General features: G+C 65.4%; 1 protein-coding gene across 1 annotated transcript in view; it reads right to left on the bottom strand.

The window, feature by feature from the left end:
• Positions 1 to 279: 279 nt before the first annotated feature.
• The window catches only part of PPP2R3B (protein phosphatase 2 regulatory subunit B''beta), a 55,440-nt gene continuing 35,191 nt past the window's right edge, over positions 280 to 20,528 (bottom strand). The window contains exons 3-13 of the mRNA XM_057718930.1: positions 13,004 to 13,107; positions 12,667 to 12,769; positions 11,663 to 11,737; positions 10,235 to 10,321; positions 9,270 to 9,426; positions 6,324 to 6,372; positions 5,756 to 5,845; positions 5,377 to 5,552; positions 4,567 to 4,685; positions 4,352 to 4,458; positions 280 to 1,076 (exon numbers count right to left, since the gene is read on the bottom strand). Of these exons, the coding sequence (XP_057574913.1) occupies positions 929 to 1,076; positions 4,352 to 4,458; positions 4,567 to 4,685; positions 5,377 to 5,552; positions 5,756 to 5,845; positions 6,324 to 6,372; positions 9,270 to 9,426; positions 10,235 to 10,321; positions 11,663 to 11,737; positions 12,667 to 12,769; positions 13,004 to 13,107 (1,215 nt within the window). The 3' untranslated portion in view covers positions 280 to 928. The remainder of the gene's footprint in view (positions 1,077 to 4,351; positions 4,459 to 4,566; positions 4,686 to 5,376; positions 5,553 to 5,755; positions 5,846 to 6,323; positions 6,373 to 9,269; positions 9,427 to 10,234; positions 10,322 to 11,662; positions 11,738 to 12,666; positions 12,770 to 13,003; positions 13,108 to 20,528) is intronic.

Raw genomic sequence — 20,528 nt, 5'->3', positions numbered from 1 at the left:
GGTGTCTGCAGGAGAGGCTCGCACCCCGTCCCGCACAGGTCAGAAGCGGCCGCGGGAGAGAAGGGCTACCTGGGTGGTGTCAGGACTGCCGTGGCCGCAGTGCAGGCTGCGGGCCTGGGAGGGTCAGGCTGCGGGAGGTCTGGAGCCGGTGACCCACGCCCACGGCCCCGAGGGCTCCCCACCCTGCAGTCCCGCCGCAGTGACGCTGCCGTCTGTCCCCACGTCCCTCACCCCCGGCCGCTGTGTCTGTTTTTGTCTCCAAGTGAGCCTGTGGCTGAAAATGCTTAAATTCTTTATTTGAAAATACAAACGTGATCTCATAAAACATTTTTAAACTGCTCTGCACAGCAAATAAAAGGTAACTTTACATACTTTGTACATTTACACAGAACCCTTAGCACACGCTGGCGGGGTGCTCTCCCTCCGCCGTCTGGGGAGGGTGTGGCCGGGGTGCCGCCCCCTCCCTGGTCGCCCGCGGGACAGGACGGAGGCGCGAGACTCCTGGAATGTTGCTGACGGCCACACGCCACCCCGAAGCTGGCGCAGGTCCACGACCCAGGCAGACCCTCCCTCCCGGAGCAGCGCCCACCCGGTTCCCTCTGGGTGAACCGTCAGCCGGGCGAGAGTGGGTCTCGAAACATCTCAACTCGGAAGATGGACGGCGGGGCCGAGGCCGCCCCGACTGTCAGGGAGGCCGTGGCGTGTGTGTCCTCCCCGCCAGGCCGGGCCCGGGGCTCCCACACGCGTGGCGGCCCCTCTGGGACGGGCGGGGACACCCCTCCGCGGGCGCCCCTGGCCCGCTTCTGTGCTGAATAAATAAGAATTTATCTCCAAACAAACGCACTTCACTTTCTGTAAAAGGGCTCAGCGGCCACATGGCTCTGCGTGGGACACGGAGGCCGCGTGGACGCCCCGCGGAGGCCGCGGGTCATGAGGGCGGCAGGTCGTCGTCGTCCGCGCACTCGCACAGCTCCACGGCGCCCAGGCCGGGCGGCGCCTCGAAGAAGGGCCTCTGGGCCAGCGGGGACCGCAGCGCGCTCAGCTTCTGGTCCACGGGGCTGAGCTCCGCCTCGTACCTGCAGAGAGGGCCCGGTGAGCACGCCGGCCGGGCCCCACCTGCGCGCAGGCGAGCAGCGGTGCGCCCCCCAGGGCTGGCGGCGCCCCTGACGCGTGCGCACGGGACATGCACGTGGCGGCCTCCGCGGCGAACCCCACCCACGGGGAGAAGGGGCTGGTCCTCCACGCAAACTCCAGGGAACAGGAGGCGGCCTCCCCGCCGCCCCAGGAGGCCGTGACCCGGTTCCGGGACGGGGACCAGGCGGCCAGCAGGACCTGGTACCGGAGCAGGACCTGGTACCGGAGCAGGACACAGCGCCACAGGACAGCAGAGTCCGCCCTGCCGCAGGACCCAGGGCGGATAAGGGGGCCCGCGGGGCACCGGCGGGCTCCTCGGGGACGGCACGGCCGGTTCAAGCACGAGAACCGCGCGGTACGACCCACGGCACCGACAGACGGAGGAGGAACCACTGGCTGAAGCCCCTGACGAAGTGCAGGACTCGGTCTCCGCAGCCGGAGTCCAGCGGGAGTCCTCGGGCGGGTGAGGACACGGACACGGACGCCCCATGCAGGGCCGTGCGACCCGGGAGCGCGCAGCGCCTGAGGGGCTCCAGGCCGGCCGCTGCGCGTCACCACGGTGACCCAGCACCGGGAGGGCGCGGGAGGAGACACACGGTGAGTGAGCCGTGTTTCCCTACGTCACCCGTGAGCTGCTGGGATGGGAACTTTGCCGGGAGCTTTTCAACACCAGCAATCATGACGTGCTTAAAGACAAATCTCACGAAATACACGGAAGATCCGTGCGCTGAAAACTACGAGACGCTGGGGAGAGAAAGGAGAGCCCTACGTACACGGGAGAGCACACATTTATCATGTGCATCAAGAAGCTCGGTGTCACTGACGCGTGCGGGGTCCCTGCAGCGCCCACGCGCTCCTCAGTCTGGGCTCGATGTTCTGTAGCGACAGACAAGCTTGCTCGTCAATGTCCACGTCAGAGAAAGGCACCAGGACGGCCCGCGCCACGTGGGCCGACGCAGGGTCTCACCCCGCGGAGGCCAGGTACCTCGGAGCTGCAGGAAGTGCGGCCGGGCGTGTAGCCACACCGATCACCGGACACGCGGTCCCCAGACGGACGTGCAGGGGGTCACCCGGTCACACTGCCGATTCTCCCCGTGTGGAGACCCCGCTCAGCCCTGTTAACGCCCCCCAGGCTCTTCCTAGGCAAGCAGACCGACTGCGATTCACACGGAAGCCAAAGCCACCGCAGCGACCCCCAGTCGGAGGCCTGGCCGTGCGATTCCACCGCCCCCCCCAATGCCACGGGAGGAGACACGGCCTGCAGCGGTGGGCGGACAGAGGTGTGTGTCCGCAGAACCGAAGGAGCTCAGAGACCCCAGAGCCACAGAGACGCCACTTCAGCAGCCTCGCGTCACGCTGGACACCCACGTGCACCACAGGTAACCCAGACCAGGCCCCACGCCCGCAAGAGAGGCCACTCAGCGATCACAGACCCAGCATAAAGTGGAAACCACCGAAACTTCCAGACAGTCTCTGCGGCTTTGGGCCAGGCAGTGACGTCTCACCCGACACCAGAGCCCAGCCCGTAAACACAAGGTGCAAATGGCAGTTCACCAACGGTCACAGCGTCTTCCCTGACACACGAGGTTACGGGGAAAAGATACGCCACAGACGGGAGGAAACACCCACAAGTGCCCTGGGTCACGGAGGACTGGCACCCCGAAGACGTAAAGACCCCCCGAGACTCGATAACCGGGAAACAGACAACCCACGGCAGGGGACGGATGGGAGACACGGCCCCGCATCAGAAACGGCCACAGGACACGGCCAGCTGCAGCCGCCCTGGGCTCCTGTGCCACATGTCGCGGTGGCTGCGCGCTACCTAACAAGCCGACCACGGCACAGCGGGCGGGGACGTGGCGCGGCGGGAACTCACGCCCGGCGCTGGCGGGGACGCAACGTGGTGCGGCCGTGGGGGAAGACGGGTGGGTGGCTCCTCCTGGAGACAGAGGCACGTCTGCCACGCGACCGGAACCTCCCTCCCAGGTTCTGATCCAGGAAGGATGCGTGCCTGCAGCCCCACCAAGTCAGCTCATGCATGTCTCCTGCGTGTCCAGACCGGAAACCACCGACAGCAGCAAACGTCCACGGCTGGCAAGGACACGGCCAGGCACCTAGGACGCTACTCGGGGAGACAGCACCTCCTTCGTGGACACAACAGGCCGACCTCCTGACGCGCCCGGGGTCCCGCGTGGCCCTCAGAGGCCGTGTGCCGAGAGCAAAAGGCCGGCATGAAGGGGCTGTCAGCTTGCACCTCTGTGACCTCCTGGAAAAGGCCAACGCCTGGACCAAGGACAGCGCCCAAGGGTGGGCGGGATCGGGGGTGACGGGCGTGCTCGCTCTCCCGTCCACTCTGACCCCCCTCAGAAAACGGTCTGAGGACCCCCGAGCAGGCAGCAGTGCTGTCAGCAAACTGAAGCCCCGTCCTCAGGGCCAGAGGATCACTCTCAGGCCCGGGGGACTCCTCCCACCACGCACCCCACATGAGAAACCGTGCCGCTCCCGGGACCTGGCACCGAGCGGCCGGGCCGGAGGCAGAGGCAGGTGGGGGAGGCTCCGGGCGGGGCCGTGTGGGGGGCTGAGCCCATCAGGGTCACAGGGCAGTTCTGAAGCCTGAGCACGCAGCCCCAGGGGTGCCTGAGGCCCCAGCGCGGGGGCAGCACGACCACTCACTGGCCCCTGGTCTGTCCACACCCGTCGGCCCCAGGGAACGAGGGACACGGCTGGCAGATGTGCCCACACTGAGCGACGTCTGGGGGGGGAGACTCCGCGAGGGTCTGCGGCGTCCCAGCTGCCGCCCCGGCTGCCCCGGCCACCCTTCCGACACGCGGGGTCTGCGCCCTGCAAGCCACCTGCCGGTCCCCATCCCCTGAAGGGGGATGGCGCTTCGGGGGAGGCTGCGCGGGGACCCTGGAGGCCCATCTGCAGAGCCAGGCAGGAGCTGACGCAGCAAGAAGCCCTCCCGGGGCCTGGCAGCGTGGGTCTGGGCAGGTGCGTGTAGGGTGAGCACCCGGGCACAGAACGGGGGGCTCCGTGGGCCCCTGCCCCTCGGGGGGGGGCCACGGCCCCTCTGGACCTCCTCCCGGGACGGGGCACCCGCGAGAGGACCCGCGTCTCCTGCCCACGCCTCAGGCCCTGCGCCCGGCCGGCTCCTCGGGCTGTGATACGGGGGCCCCCGCCCCCCAACGGGCCAGCCGCGCCCCCGCCGCGCACTCACCCGTCCTCCCAGGGCTCCCCCGCGGCCTCCTCGGCCACCAGGATGTCGTACTCCTCGGCCGCGTAGCGCTCCCAGTCGGACAGCTCGGGGCCCTCGCTCTCGCCCTCCTGCGGGGGCGCGCGGGCCGTGTCACGGGGGGCGCGTCATGGGGGGGGCAGGCCGGACCCGCAGCTCCCGCGCGCCCCCCACGTCTCCCCCGCGCGCCCCCCGCGCACCCGCAGCGGGCAGGCCTGCTCGCGCTGCTCGTGGTCCAGGTACTTCTCGAGGTTGAAGAAGGTGTCGAAGAAGACGTGCGCCAGCCCGCAGCTCTTCAGGTCGCGCAGCGTGATCCTCCCTGCGGGCGGGCGGCCCTGAGCACGCGCCCCCTCCGCGAGCGCAGCACCCCGCGTCCCCCGCAGCGCGCGGACGCCGACCAGGCCGCGGGCTCTGCTCCCGGCGCGGGGGAGCCTGGGGGCGGGGGTGGCCGGCGGGGCCTGCGTGCCCCCCGTGGAGGAGGGCGGGAACGGAGGGGGCCGTGCGCCCGTCACCCGAGGGCGTGACCCCAGCTGCCCAGGACCCGCGGACGCGGCGCAGGAGGAAACCCCCGCTCGGGGCCGGACGGCCGAGGCCACGTGGTCCCCAGGGGACGACACCCGAGAGCGGCGGCCCCCCGACATGGACACACGACAGTGAGGGAGGCGCCCGAGTCGGCGCAGAGCCTCCCTCTGACCTCGGAAGGTGTCCTGGGCGCCCCCGCCCCCGGGTAAATCCGCTGGGACCCCAGCTCCCGCCAAGCACCCTGGGGGATCCCGACACAGGGCCGGGACCAGGGGGAGCCCAGCGCGGGTGGCCCTCAGCGCTGCGCGCACACGGGGATGGGGGGGGGGGTCTCGAGCTTCGCCTCCCCCCGTGGGCCACGAAAGAGCACAGGCAGAGGGGCGTGGCCGCGGGGTCGGGGCTCCGCCTTCCGAAGCCCAAATAGCCCCTCCCCCGGGGGGTCCCCGTCTCGCGGGGTGCTCCCCCTCCCGCCCCCAGCGCGGCCTCACCTTCGCTCCGGGGCTTCACCAGGTCCAGCATCTGGCACAGGCAGTCCTCAAAGGGCAGGGCCTCGATGGCCAAGCTGTGCAGCCGGCGGCACTGCTCCTCGTAGAAGTACTCCAGCTCGAACATGGACAGCGCGCCGTCCCCGTCCAGGTCCATGCAGCGGAACCAGTACTCGATGCTGCGGCACCGGGCACGGTGGGCACGGCCGCCGGGACGGCCGCCGTCCCCTCCGCCCCCAGGACCAGCTCCACCGGGTGTGAGCCCCGCCCGTGACGGGCCGCCCCGGTGGGACCGCGGGAGGTGCCCCCGCTCGGGGGTGAGCACTGACCCCCGCTGCCGTGCTCTCGCGGGCGGAGCCGCGGGCCGCCGCCCGACACCCACCTGGTGGGGGTTTTCTTGTCCTCCTCCGAGATCAAGAACCAGACGAAGTCCGCGTAGCTGATTTTGCCCTCTTTCTGCACTCTCTTCCCTCTGAATCCGGGGCCAGAATCCAAAGACGACGTCAGGGGGCGGCAGGCGGGGGCGCGCCCCTGCCCACCTCCCGTGGGGCGCGCGGAGCCCCGCATCGGGCCCAGCCCTGCCCTCGTCCCCCTCGGGAGGAGCCCTCGAGACCACGCGACGCGGAGCAGGGTCCCGGGGGGCAGCCGCGGCCACAGCCCCCCCGGCCGCAGATGCCCGGGGCCCGCGTCCCCCGACGCGTGACCTCGTGACAGTCACGTATGTGTGCCCTTCAGCCACGACCTCATGTGAGAGTGGTGCGCGCGTCCCCCCACTCGTGACCTCCCAGGACAAAGGCGTGTGCGCGCGTCCCTCATGCACGACCGCCTGTGAGCGCATCCCTGACCCACGACCGCCCGTGACGGGCGCGCACGCCCGGGACACGCCCGGCTCCCACGAGCAGCGCACGCGGCCCGCAGCCGCCACAGGGAGAGAGCGCGCTGAGACGCACCGTGTCACGGCTCCGGAGAAGACCCTCTCGATCATCCGGGAGGAGACGGCTGCAAGAGAGGAGGCGGCCGTGAGCCCCACTCGGCGGTCCCGGCCGGCGCGCTGGCGTGGGCCCTGGGGCCCGGGCCGGGCCGGCGGAGCCCCGGGGACCCCCGACCTCCTGCTCGCGCCGCCCCCCGCGCCCCGGGCGCTGCCCTGCGCCTTCCCGTCCGGGACCTGAGCCCACAGCCCCGCCGCGCAGTGAAGAGCCGGCCCGGGCCCGCCACGGAGCGGGTGGGGGAGGGCGGGACACACGTCCACACCCTCAGAGGCTCTGCCTGCGACAGGCGGCCGGCCAGCCATGCTCAGGACACAAACGCACTCCAACCCGCGCGGCTAAGAGGAGGGAAGCGGGGCTGCGGTAACGGAGGAGCGCCGCCGGGCCTGCACGCGGGAGGGGTTCATCCCCCAGTCCCAGGGCTGCAACCGGACACCCAGGGGTGGGCGGGGCTGGTTCCTCCCGGGGCCTTTCTCCTGGGCTGGCGGACAGCCGTCTCCTCCCTGCGTCCTCACGTGGTCGCCCCTCTGTGTGTGTCTGTGTCCTGACCTCCTCTTCTTATAAGGACCCCAGTCCTGTGCGATCAGGACCCACCCTAGTGACCTCATGTTCCCTTCATCCCCTCTTTAAAGACCCCGTCTCCAAACACAGCCACATTCTGGGGTCCTGGGGGTCAGGACTCCTCAGCATATGAATTTTGGGGACACTTTTTGGCCCACACCAAGACCTACAACCACAAAAATGGGGAAATAAAGACAAAGTGTCTTTTCCTGCAATTCAGCCTCAATGAAAGTCACCTCTCCAAAATGACTGGGTGGTGTCAGAGGCTGGTGTTTCACAGAAAGACACGTCCATGTCCTGACTCCTGCGCTACAAATAGGACCTTATTTGGAAACAGGGTCTCTGCAGGTGTGATGACGTGAAGGGTCTGAGACGAGGTCCTCCTGGGTGAGGGGGGCCCTGCATCCAATGACAGGGTCCTTACAAGACACAGAAGAGGAGAGACACAGACACAGAGGAGAAGCCCCGTGGAGATGGAGGCAGAGACGGGAGGGAGGCGGCCACCAGCCCAGGGACGCCTGGAGCCCCCAGACGCTGGAAGAGGCAGGAAGGACCCTCCCCTGGAGCCTCCGGAGGGAGCTCGGCCCTGGGACACCTCAGACGTCTGGTCTCCAGGATGGGGGGAGGATGGACTTTAAGCCCTGGTTTGCGGTCGTGTTACAGCCGCCTCGGGAAAGCCCTCCGGGGTGAAGGTCCTTCATAAACGCACTGACTTTGCACCTCCGGCCTCAGAACTGGGAGGGTGACTTCCTGTTCCCTGAGGGTCCCCCCACCTCCCACGACAGCCCCAGAGAAGTAGCATAGCTGACTCGGACCCACGGCCACGACCAGAGACGTGAGAACAGAGAACGTGCTCGTGCACGGGGCACAGTCGGCTCAGCTCCGCAGCCCTCGCCGCTGCCTGTCCCTCCCGTGACGTGAGGACGAGCCCTGCTGCCTGTCACGCAGCACCCGGCAGGTCGGGAAGCAGCAGGTGGACGGGGAGGGACGCGTCACGGCATCGTGTCCACAGCTGAGGGACAGTCCCCAAAGCTGCCCGGCATCCCGGCCTGGCCACCAGGACCCCTGTCCCCACAGTCACCAGTGTCCCCGGGACAGATGAGGCCATGACGCCACCAGCCCTGCCTGGCGCCACACCCCCGACAGCTGCCCCACGAGACGCCCTGACCCGAGACCTCACGGGGCGGACAGGAAGCCAAGGGACGTAGGATGCCGCAGGGGGCACGGGGGTGGGCAGGGGCGGGTGACCCGCAGTCTGGGGAGCCGCGTGCCGGCCACCTCAGGCCGCCGCTCGGAGCTAGTCCCCCGAGTTCACAGCAGGGGTCAGAGGTGAGACCACGTGCTGAATTCAGGGCCGGAGCTGAGAAGGAAGGGCGCTCACGTCACGGGGCCGTCCTGGCCGCGTGGACCAGAAACGAAGCCAGTGCCCAGGGGACTCAGAGATGCGCGCGTGGGGCTGGCCGTGCGCAGACCCACCGCGCCCAAACACACGGTGCTACCCAAACCGTTCACGGGACGAGAAAGCCGCGGCACACCGCCACCCTGGCCCGCGTGGTGCAGCCTCCGAGTGTGGGGCGCGGGGACTGCCTGTCACGCAAGCAGCACGTACGTGGGGCCCCTCCCTGCTGCCCCCGAACCGCAGAGAGGCCGGAATTCAGCGCTCCAGGCCTCTCTGCGAGGAGGACACACGGCAGCTCACGGGTCAGACCCGGAGTCCGGACGTGAAAGCTCAGACACACGTGTCCTGCTCGCGTGACTCCCGGGGGCCCGAGGCCCTGGGCGGGTCCTTCGTGTCAGGATGCGGCCCAGAGCCGCCCGCGCGCACGGCCACACACGACCCGGAGCAGGGGCGGTGGGGAGGAGACGGAGGGGGCAGAGGCCGCCCCAGCTGCGCACGCGGGGGCCGGCTCACCTGTGGGGACGGGCTGGGGGCGCAGGGCCTCGTCGGGAGACCCCGCGTGAGAGGACGTGCGGGGCGGCCTCCACACGCTCAGGGACAAGCGGAGGGCGCTGGGGGTGGGAAGAGCAGGGGCGCGGGGGCAGAAGCGACGCAGCCTGCGTGAGGGGCCCCCCGCTGCTGAGCACGGTGGCTCCAGGCCACCCGGAGAGGGCCTCCCCCACGGCAGGACCCGTGCGTCCCCGTGACTGTATGTCCCCCCCCAGTCCCCGTGTGTCCTGTGCTGTGTCCCGGTCTCCCATGTCTCCTGCAGGAGGAGACCGGAGGGAGGGCAAGGGTTCAGGCCTCGACGCTCAGGGAGGCGGGCACGGCTGGTCCCACGGGAGCCGCAGGAGACCCCCAGGGCAGCGCCCGCCCGGCACCTCCCCCACCCCAGCCGGCCACGTCCTCACCGTGGTCGTTGTGCCGGGCCAGGTCCTGCGCGTCGATGAGCAGGTCGTGGTCCGTGTCCAGCTCCCAGAACTTGCAGTAGATGACGTAGAAGTGCTCGTAGGAGAAGAACTCCGTCAGCTGGTTGATGTCCGCCTCCTCCTCCAGGAGCGCCACGTTCTGCGGGACACGCCAGGAAACGGCTGCCGGGCGTGGCGGCCGCGGCCGTGGCGAGGGCCCCCGCGGGTGGGACCCCCGGGACTCTCACATCGTGAGGGTGGGGGGTCCGAGCAGATGGAGAGCTGCCCGAGGGCCGCGAGCCTGGCGCCCAGGTCGGGGTGCCCCGGGGCAGGACCAGGAGACCACAGCGTGCAGCGGCCCACGCGTGAACGCGCCCCCGGCCGGGGGATCCCGACGCCAGCGGGTCACCCCAGCCTCGCCAGCGCGCACGGGGGCACAGAACCGGGGTGTGAGAGGCTGCCCACTCCCCGGGGGCGGGGCCTGGCCTCCGGGACGGATGAGAGGAAGGGAGGGCACCAAACGAACGGAAGAGAAAGGGTGGGCGGGGGATACGTGAACGGACGGGTGACGGAAGGCGGGATGAGGGCGGGATGACGGGTGGCGGACGGATGCACGACGGCATGGTGGGGGGATGGAGAGACGGACAGCGGATGGGGGGTTGAGGGAAGGCGGGGACGGGGGATGAACGCGTGGGGAGATGAGGGACGGACGACGGGGGTGGAGGGACGGATGGATGGAGGGATGGAGGGATGACGGAGGGACGGAGGAAAAACGGGCGGGTGGAGGGACGGAGGATGGGATGACGGAGGGACGGAGGGTAGGTGGGGTGATGACGGGTGGGTCGGGAAGCGGGGTGGCAGCTGGCAGGCTGGCGGAGGACGGGACGGGTGCGTGGTGGCTGGATGCTGGGGCGGGTGGGAGCGTGGATGCGGGAGGCCCTGTGTCCCCGCGGCCGGCCGCCCCCCACCTGCAGGAATGTGCTCCGGCGGAGTTCCGCGCACGTGATCCTCCCCGACCAGGACCTGTTGACCGTGTAGAAGATCCTCTGGATGACCTGCAGGAGGAGCCCGTCAGCGGAGCGCCGCGTGTGACTGCGTGACCCCACGTGTGGTCCTCAGGGGCCCCGCTGGGACCTGGCCCGCAACCGCCTCGCCAGGAGCGCCGGACCCTGGGCGGCAGCGCCCCACGCCACCAGCAGAGGGTGCCCGCCCCGCACGCGTCAGACCGCGGGGAGGCCGTCCCGCGTCCACGCGCCGGGAGGACCCGGGCGGCAGGACCTGTGTGGCTGCCCCTCGGCCACGTCCCGGCAGGGAGTGCACGACAGGGCACCTGAGCCGGGCGAGGCGGGGAGGGACAGCATGTCCTGGGCGGCAGGGAGCCCTGCTCACCGTGCGTTTGGTTTAAAAACCCACCCCGATCGCTTCCAGACACTCAACCGGCCCCTGAACGACAAGCACTAACGTGAGGCCTGAGGGCCCCCACCCCCTGCGCCGTGAGGCCACAGGGCTCAGCTCTGCTCCCGGACGGCGACGTCCCCACCTGTCCCAGCCACCCGCCCACCTGTCCTCGTCTGAGAAGCCCCTGCCCTGCCGTGGGCGGTCCCCTCGGCCCGGACGTCCCCTGCCCCGTCCCCAGCAGGGAGGTCAGGCGTGGGCACCGGGCGCCTGACACAGCCTCGTTTATGTGCGGCGCTCACTGCTGTTGGAATAAGACACAGTTCCGGTCACCGTTCCTCGGTGACGCCCCCTGGAGCGACGCGGAGCAGGGAGGGGAGGGGGCCTCCGGCCCCGTGGGCGCACGCGGCTCCACGTGTGTCCGCTCTGGGCCACACGACAAGCGTGCCCCGGCGAGCGTGCCGGGGCATCGCCTGCCTTCCACCCCCGTGCAGAGCCGGAGGAGCGTGGGGCTGGGCGCCGTCCCGCCCAGGCGACCTCTGACCAGGGCGGGGGCGGGGGCTGGACCGCAGGGTCCCCCGCGTCCCCGGGCCGAGCGGACACCCCGCACGCAGCGCCCAGACACGAGGCTCTAGCTCCGCGAGTGCTGGCCCGGAGCCCGGGAGGCCCGCAGGCTGAGGGGCCGAGGCGTCCTCTGAACCTCTGGACCCCTTCCTGCCCAGGGAGGGAGCCCGCTGGCTCTCTGGCCCCCCACCTCGCCTGCGCGGACCTGTCTGAGCCTGGGGCACGTGGCAAGGCCCACCCGGCTCTCCGCGAGCGTGCCCAGGTGGGGGCCCAGGTGGGCCGTGCGCAGCTCACCCCCACACACCTGGCTCCGGTGAGAAAGCAGGGTGTGAGGGCCACGGAGCCGGGGCCAGGTCTCCATTCACCCACAGCCGGACTGGAGCCCAGGCCCAGGCGCCCACGGAAGCCACGGGGGCAGCGGACACGCCGGTACTCACGGTGGTGATGTAGCGGGAATGGAACTCCGACGCCTCCCTCAGGAATGCCAGGCCGGGGTGCGTGTTCACCACGTCCTGCACGTGGGGGACAGGACACGGGCCTGGGACGCGCCGCCGGCCCCCGGGGGTGAGAACGCACGTGTCCCCCACACACGGCCAGGCTCACACGTGCGGCCAGAGAGCCGCTCAGGGAGACCCACCTCAAACACACGGCGAGGTGAGGTCACGTCACGTAAAGGGCCCCACGCGCGCAGCCGGGCCAGAAGCTAGGGAGGCCCCGCGGCTCTCGCGGCCAAGGGGGCCTCACACGCGCGAGGACGTGAGGAGCCAGCGTGAGCCCACCCCAAGTTCCGAGAGAGAAGACCTGAACCAGCACCACCTCACAAAGCACGACGGCCCCAGGAGCCCTTCCGATCCCTCCCGTCCACACCGTCTGGGGCCCCTCGGTGACTCAGGGCGTGAGGGGAACAGGCCGGGGACTGGGAATCACCTCGCACCCTCCCCCGCAGGACCACGGTGAGAGAGCACTGAACACGCCGTGCTTAGAGGAATCAGAACGGCGTCCGGAAAGCCGCGTTCTGCAAACCCCGACCTGCTTCCTGCGGGCAGCCCTGCGCCCAAAGGCGCGAGCCCCTGTCCGTCCACACCCCGCAGGCTCAGGGGTGGAGCCGTCCGCGCCGTCCCGCCTCTCACACAGACTGAAGGCGTGGACGGCGCCGGCTGTGGGGGAGGAGGCACCCGAGGGCAGAGCCAGACTCCCGGCCCCCGAGGGGCAGACACAGGGACGCCCCTGTGAGAGGGCGGTGAGGGTGTGCACGGTGTGGACACGGGGACAGGAAGCGTGTGAGGTGTAGACACGGGGACGGGATGCGTGTGCAGTGTGGACACGGGGACGGGATGTGTGTCTGGTGTGGACGCAGGGACGCACCTGTGAGCAGGGGCGAGGCTGTGCGTGGTGGGGACACCGGGACGGGAGGCGTGCGTGCTGTGAGGCGAGGACGCACCTGTAAGAAGGGGACGAAGTCCTCCTGCACCAGGTAGTTGCAGCCGGGACTCATGAGCAGATGGACGAACTTGGCAGCGTCGTCGTGACAGTTCTGGAGGATCCTGAGTGACAGAGGACACCCCAGCTGTCCCCGCACATGCGTCCTCAGGCCCCTGCCCGGACGCGGGGGTCAGGAGCTCTGTGAGGATGGACGGGCGCCGACAGACGGGGCCCCGGGAGGGACACGGGGGCCGCGCCCGTGCCCCCGGACGTCCGTCTCCGTCGCTTACGCGCGGCCGCGGAAGCACAGAGGGACGGTCTGGGGCCACACCTCCCCCCCACCCCCAGTGACTCACTTCCTCCACATGGCGACGAACTTGTGGACGGAGACGGAGCCCGTGCGGTCTCCCCCGGCACCGCAGAAGAGCGGCCCCTTCCAGTAGAGCGGGCAGCCGCAGGCCTGGGAGGGGGCACACGGTTAGGGCGTCCGGGGCCCCTGATGGAGCAGGGAGCAGCGCAGCGTGCAGGCAGCCCGGGCTGCCGAGACCGCAGAGCAACACGCGCGGCCTGAGAGAGGGACGCTCCCTTCCCGGCTGTCGCACCAGAGGTGGTGACGGAAAGGGCACTCCCGGGCCCGGGGCACAGACCGCCTCCCCCGACTGGAGGCGGCACGTGGGCCCCTGTCACGGCCTGGACGTGCGGCACCTCCAACCAGCCGTCAGGAGAGCGTACACGACAGAGGGGACTGGGAAACGCTCAGGGCACAGCGAGCACATGGCCGCGACCCAGCACATCTCAGTGGCCGAGGTGCCCGCGGGGCTGCCGGTCAGCGCCGTCTGCCGACGGGAAGGAGGCTGAAGACCCACCCTGAGGAGGAGGGAGACCACAAAGGCCAACAGGCGCCACAGAGAGCAGGGATGCAGCAGAGGAGCTCCCGATGGCCAGGCAGCCCTCAGCTCTCTGCAAGGCTTCTGAGCCGTTAACCACCCCCCGGCACAGCTCCCGGAGGAGCCGAGGAGGGAGGCGGCGTTGCCGACGGCAGCGGTCGCCGCAGAGGCCACCGGTGCAGGACGGGCGGGTGGCGGACCCCGCCGACGGCCGGAGGCCGGGAAGAACGACGGCCGCGGGCGAACCGGTGGCCTCCTGGACCCGTGCGTCTAAGTGGCGGTGACACCCGACAGCCTGGCCATTCTGCGCTTCGCGAGGCTGCACCCGCGGCTTATAACTTTCCCACAAGGAACATCCTGGGCCTGGGGCTTCTGCAGCAAGTTCCTCCCGAAGTCAGGGAAGCAGTCACACGCGTCGCACACATGTTTCTGTCAAGCATGCAGACAAGGGACGTCTCCCAGCTCCCGTTGCGAGGCCGCATGTCCTGGACCCTGACACCCGTGGAGGGAGGCTGGGGCCCTCAGCTCCCGGGAACAGACGCAGGGACAGTCCACACAGTCCCCACCGGCAATACAAACAAACCGCAGGGAAACAAACGACAGGCCAGGAAACAAAGAACGGAAGGCCACAGAGTCCTGTATCTAAGCCCGTGCACGGGAACCCGCGGCTCACACCTGCACGTGGGGCCAGCACCGGCTCTGCCCTGAGCTGGGACGGGACAGGCCCCACCCCCAGGGACGGAGGACGGGACCCTTGGGGTGGAGACGAAGAGCAGACAGATAAATTCCTAAACACGTGACGCAGGCAGAAACCCGAAAGATGCACAAAATGCGAGACCCGACAGGGCGCTTCAGCACAGCTGCTGGATCCCAGGAGAATGTGCAAAACTCAACTGTGTTTCAACACACTTGCAACAAACAATTACAAAACGAACAACGTACCAACGCCTGTCTATGAAAAAGATAAAAAAAAATCAGTCTACAGAAATGGTGAGATCTCTAGAAAGGAAACTAGAAAGTATGGCTGGGAGAAATCACACCCCCCCCAGCCCCCCAAATGGAGGGACAGACCCTACGGATTCCTGGACTGGAGACATGACGGTCTAAGATGTCCACTGTGCCCCAGACGACCCACAGATTCAACGCAAAGCAGACCCACACCCAGCGAGGCGTGTTTTCTAGAAATCGACCAGCTTGTCCACAACCCACACGCAAGCGCGCATGACGGTCGAGCGTTCCGTGGACACACACCCGGGAGACTGCGCGTCCGCGCAGAGACGAAGGGACCCGTTTACCAACAGACGCCCACGTGCCGCCCACCGCCTCGGCACAGAGGCAAAGCCGCTGCAGCTCAGAGGAGACCATCGTCTCTGGTGAGGGCCCAGCTGGCCGGCGGGGCAGCTCTACAAAACCACGAGGGACTGCGGCCCCAAGCGTGGACGGTGCGACCCCAGACCTTCCAGGAGGACACGCAGCAGATCTTCCCCGCGCTGGAGAAGCAGAGGTACCCTGCAGAGGAGGACACGGGCAGCAGTGACCAGGGAGCCACGGGCCTCGGCATCTTGCCCATGGATGCCCGCCTGGGCGCGTGCACGCTCGCCGGACGGACGCGGGCAGCGGCACCGCTCCAGCCCACGGCCCGGGCGCCTGTCCGCCGCCCAGCGGGGTCTTCGCCCGTCCCTGGGGGGTGACACCTGCGCTCCCGGCCCCGCAACAAGCGGCGCCTGCACTTCCCAGCCCACTGACCCCACAGGCGGCCGGAGGGCCCACCCTAACCGTCTCCTCGCGACCGCAGCTAGCCCTCGGGGCCTTCCGCACACATCCTACGCGAACGGGAAACGGCAACTCTGAAACCAACAGGTACGGAGGAGGACACTTCAAGGGAAACACATCCTGTGATGAGATTTTACCGCTTCAGAACGTCCACCTAGTCTACGCGACAGGAGACGCAGGCAGACGCCGAGGGCCGTGCACCGCGTCGGGAGCAGCTGTGCCGTGACCCCGATTCCGTCCCTCACGGCCCTTGCAGCCCCCCCCCCCCCCAGGGCTCCCCCTCCGTCCACACAGCGCGGCCTGAACACAGCTGCGTCCTCCAGGCGCCCGCCGTCCGCCTGAGCGGGGCTCTGCGCGCGGACACGGCGGCCTCCGCCGGGTGCGGCCGCGGGGCTCCCGAGCGCAGCCCCCGAGAGAGGGGTGCAGGGCCTCTGCGCCCGCCCGAGCACCCGGCGCCGCCGCAGCTTCCGCTCTGATACGCGGCCTCTGCCCCCGCTTCCCGACGCACAGCCCCCGGGTCTCTCGGGAGTCCCTGGGTGACGGGAGCCTGTTCTGTCCCAAAGAGGCGACTCCACGTGGGTCGTGGATGGGCTGGGCCCTGAAGAGCGGGCCCCACGGCGGCAGCCGGGAACGCGCGGCCCCCCGCGCCCCACACTCTGTGCCGGGGGGGAGGGCGGAGGGGGAGGCCAGCTCGATGGCGCCCACGGGGTGACGCCTCCGTAACACCCCCCGAAGGACCGGGTTCAGGGGGCTTCTGGGTCAGAGAGCAAATCCGCGTACCAGCACGCAGGTGCACCCCAGCTCCGCGGGGACCGGCTGCTGCACGCGGGACGCCAGGCCGCGCCCTGGAGCCTCCTCAGCAGGCCGCTCCCCGGTGCCCCGTCACCCCTCACAGGGACCCTTCAGCCCGCCCTCTGTAACGCACCGGTGTTTCCCCGAGGCCCGGGAGCTGCCGAGCAGACGGTGGAACCCCGGGGGGTCGTGGGCACCCCCAGCATCCAGAGCCCATCGGTCAGAGGGACGCACAGGCCACGGCCCCGGACGCGGGCCTGGCGTGTGAAGTGGGGGCGGCCCCGGGCCGAGCACCCCCGTGCTCACTCCGGAAGGGGTCCGACCGGGTGAAGCGCAGGACGCCCGGCTGGCGTCTGGACAGAGGCCGCACGCCTGCTGACACAGGCCCCGTGTGGAGGGAGAGGAAGCGGAGCCTGTCCTCCTCCCGGATCAGCGGTCTGCTGCTTCCCGGGGTCCCCGAAGCGGGTCCACGGGTCTCGGGCGCGCAGCTTCCGGAGAAGCACGGCTCCGGCGAGAACGAGGGCCGCGTGGCGATGACGGACAGGAAGAGGGGTGCGAGGATGGTGCGTGGTCGGGGACAGGAGGCCTCACAGGACACAGCTGCCCACAGAGGCGCAAAGGCCACGGCGCCCGGCCCACGGCTCCGCCAGGAAACCCCACAGTCACTCACTGTTGGGAGCTGCACCCTCTCCTGCACGTGACGAAACAGGCGGAACCTGCAAGCACGCTGGGACCTGGACACGCTCGGAACCCAGAGGGCACGGCGATGCCCGATGCCAGGACACCCTTCACGGGCACGGTTACCAAGACGACCACCCCAGCCCAGAAACCAAGGCGCACCGAGACCAGACAGAGCACCCCTGCCCACGACACAACTAAATCGGAAATTGCTGACTAAGACACACCTAAACAAGCCCAAGTGCTGAAAAATCAAAACAAGATTCTAAATAATGCTGCAGTCAAAGGAGAAATTACAAGACAGACACAAACGTGGTTTGCACTGAACGAAAAGGAGAAAAAAAAAAAGGACACATCAACAACGTCTGGGATGCCGGTCAGGCGGTGCTCGGAAGGACGTTCACAGCATTAAATGCTTCCGTGAGCAAAGCAGAAAGGCTGAGTGGACAAAGCTGCCTCATTAAGGAACCTGCCGGGACAACTGTGAACCCTGATGTGAGCAGAAGATGGGAAATAATAAAGACCAGAACCCACCACAACAGGAAACGGTTACAGAAACGTCACCAAAACTAAGAGCCAGTTCTCAGAAAAGATGGGAAAAATAAAAAACTTCTGGCCAAACGGACTGTGGATGAGGAGAGAACACACACCACCACACGGCGGTGGGGCACATGCCCAAGGTACTCCCTCTGGCCCGACCCACTGATGAAGGAGTCCAAGGGACAACCTGGGGGCCGGTGTTCCCCACCCTGCCTGTGCTGTGGATCCACGGGGGTGAGCACTTATCAAGTTGTGTCAAACTGTACGCTTACAGCTGGGGAGTCTTACTCTGCGTCAATTACATCTCAATAAATCTGACTAAAAATAATTAACTGCTCAATTCAAGAAGCTAGAAAAAAGTGACGATAGAAAAAAGTATAAGAAATTAATAAAAATGAGAGCGTAGATTCTTGCCAGATATAAACAAAAAGTTAAAGTACTTCAAGAAGCTGACAGACGCTTATCTGAAGAAATTTACATTAATCTCTAACATGACTCGTTAAAAGGAATCAGAAATAAATAACCCTACAAAGAAAAAGGGTCAAACGTGCAGATCTGATGTTCTTGGATCGGAAGAACCAATATCGTGAAAATGACTATACTACTCAAGGCAAGCTACAGATTAATGCAAACCTGACCAACTTACCAATGGCATTTTTCACAGAACTAGAAAAAATTTTAACATTTGTATGGGAACACAAAAGACCCCAAATAGCCAAAGCAATCTTGAGAAAGAAAAACATAGCTGGAGGAATCAGGCGTCCTGGCTTTGGACTATACTGCAAAGCTTCAGTCATCAAGACAGTATGGTACGGGCACAAAGACAGACACACAAATCAATGACACAGGATAGAGAGCCCAGAGATAAACCCACACACATATGGTCAATTAATCTACAATGAAGGAGGCACGAATATACAATGGAGAAAAGACTGTCTCTTCAGTAAGTGCTGCTGGGAAAGTTGGACAGATGCATGGAAAAAAAAAAAAAAAGAACATCATATAACACCATACACAAAAATAAACTCAAGATGGATTAAAACCTAAATGTAAGACCGGATACTGTAAAACTCTTAGAGGAAAACAAAGGCAGAACACTCTTTGACATGAATCACAGCACTGACCTAGCTCCCACAGTAATGAAAATACAAACAAAAATCAACAAATGGGACCTAATTAAACTTACAGACTTTTGCACAGCGAAGGGAACCGTGAACAAGATGAAAAGACGACACACAGAATGGGAGAAAAGATTTGCAAACAATGTGACTGACAAGGGATTAAGCTCCAAAACATACAAACAGCTCCTGCAGCTCAGTATAAAACAATACAAAAACCCAATCGAAAAACGGGCAGAAGATATAGATAGACATTTCTCCAAAGACAGACAGATGGCCAACAGGCACATAAGAAGCTGCTCACCACTGCTAATCATCAGAGAAATGCAAATCAAAACGACAATGAGGTATCACCTCACACCAGGCAGAACCCGTCATCAGAAAGTCTACACACAATAAACGCTGGGGAGGGTGTGGAGAAAAGGGACCCCTCCTGCACTGTGGGTGGGAATGTACGTCGGTGCAGCTACTATGGAGAACACATGGAGGTTTCTCAGAAAACTAAAAATAGAGTTGCCACGTAATCCAGCAGTCCCACTCTAGGGCATGTATCCGGAGAAAACCATAATTTGAAAAGCTACATGCACCCCTATGTTCACTGCAGCACTATGTACAATAGCCAGGACACGGAAGCAACCTAAGTGTCCATCCACAGAGGGATGGATAAAGAAGATGTGGTGCAGATACACAATGGAATGTTACTCAGCCGTAAAAAAGAATGAAATCATGCCATTTGCAGCAACATGGATGGAGCTAGAGGTTATCATACTAAGTGAAGTCACAAAGAGAAAGGCAAATACTATACGATATCACTTATATGTGGACTCTAAGAAAAGATACAAACGAACTTACTTACAAAACAGAAACAGACTCACGAACTTAGAAAATGAACATGGTTACCAAAGGGGAAGGGGGATAAATTAGGAGTTTGGGGTTAACATAGACACACTACCACATATAAAGCAGGCAACCGACAAGGACGTACTGCATAGCACAGGGAACTCTACTCAGTGTTGTGTATGACCTAAGTGAGGAAAGAATCTGAAAAAGAAGAGATACACGTACATGCATAACTGAGTCAATGTGCCGCACACCTGCAACTAACACAACACTGTAGATCAGCTGTACCTCAGCATAAAATGAAAATTCAAAAAAATCCTTCACGATCATAAAGAAAAGCTTTGGAGGAATACTACATTTAAAATCATGCAAACAATTGTTTTAGAAAAAAACACAAATGACCAAAATTGACCCCAGAAATTAAAATTCTGAATAAAGCAAGAACATTAAAGGAAATTAATAATCAAACAGGAAAATGTGGAGGAAATGGTCCAGATGGAGGAGGAACAGGACGTGGAGCTCACCTCCTCCCGCAAATACATCAAAAATACACCTACACGTGGAACAACTCACACAGAACATCTAAAGAATGCTGGCAGAAGACCTCAGACTTCAGAAAGGGCAAGAACGTCTCCATATAACCAGGTAGGACAAAAGAAAGAAAAGGAAAAAAAAAAGAGAGAGAGAAAAGAATTGGGACAGGACCTGTGCCCCAGGGAGGGCGCCGTGAAAGAGGCAAGGTTCCTGCACCCTGTGGAGTCCCCTCGCTGGCGCAGGGGTCATGCTGGACGGAGGGGGAGCCTCCGTGCCTCCAAGGCGAGCACGACAACTGGCCTGCAGGGGGCAAAACAGACAGTGACCTGCACAGACGGTGCTCACCGCTGCCCCGTGCTCCCCGAGGGAGACGCTCGTCCACTGGTGCGGGCGGGGGCTGGTGCTGAAGTTCGGGCTTCACAGGTCAGACCTGGGGGAGGACTGGGGTTGGCTGTGCACAGACAGCCTGACGGGGCTGGAGTGCGACAACCGAGGGTGTACGTGGAAGAAGCCTGGGCCCCCAGAGAGGCAAGGCACGACCGCTGGGGGACATGCGAGAGGAGGGGCAGGACCAGCACAGAAACACCTCTCCTGGCGTGCACACACTCTCAGGCAACAGGACACCACCTACACGAGCTCCAGGGTGGGTGTGAGCCGCCACTGCTGCAGAGAGAACCGGGAGCAGGTACCCATCCCGGCCCTCGCCGTGCTGGCTGCCG

Source organism: Hippopotamus amphibius, chromosome X, assembly GCF_030028045.1.
Source record: "Hippopotamus amphibius kiboko isolate mHipAmp2 chromosome X, mHipAmp2.hap2, whole genome shotgun sequence".
Taxonomy (NCBI): Eukaryota; Metazoa; Chordata; class Mammalia; order Artiodactyla; family Hippopotamidae; genus Hippopotamus; species Hippopotamus amphibius.
Note: the sequence above shows the minus strand (reverse complement) of the source record. Positions and strands in the feature narration are given on the sequence as shown.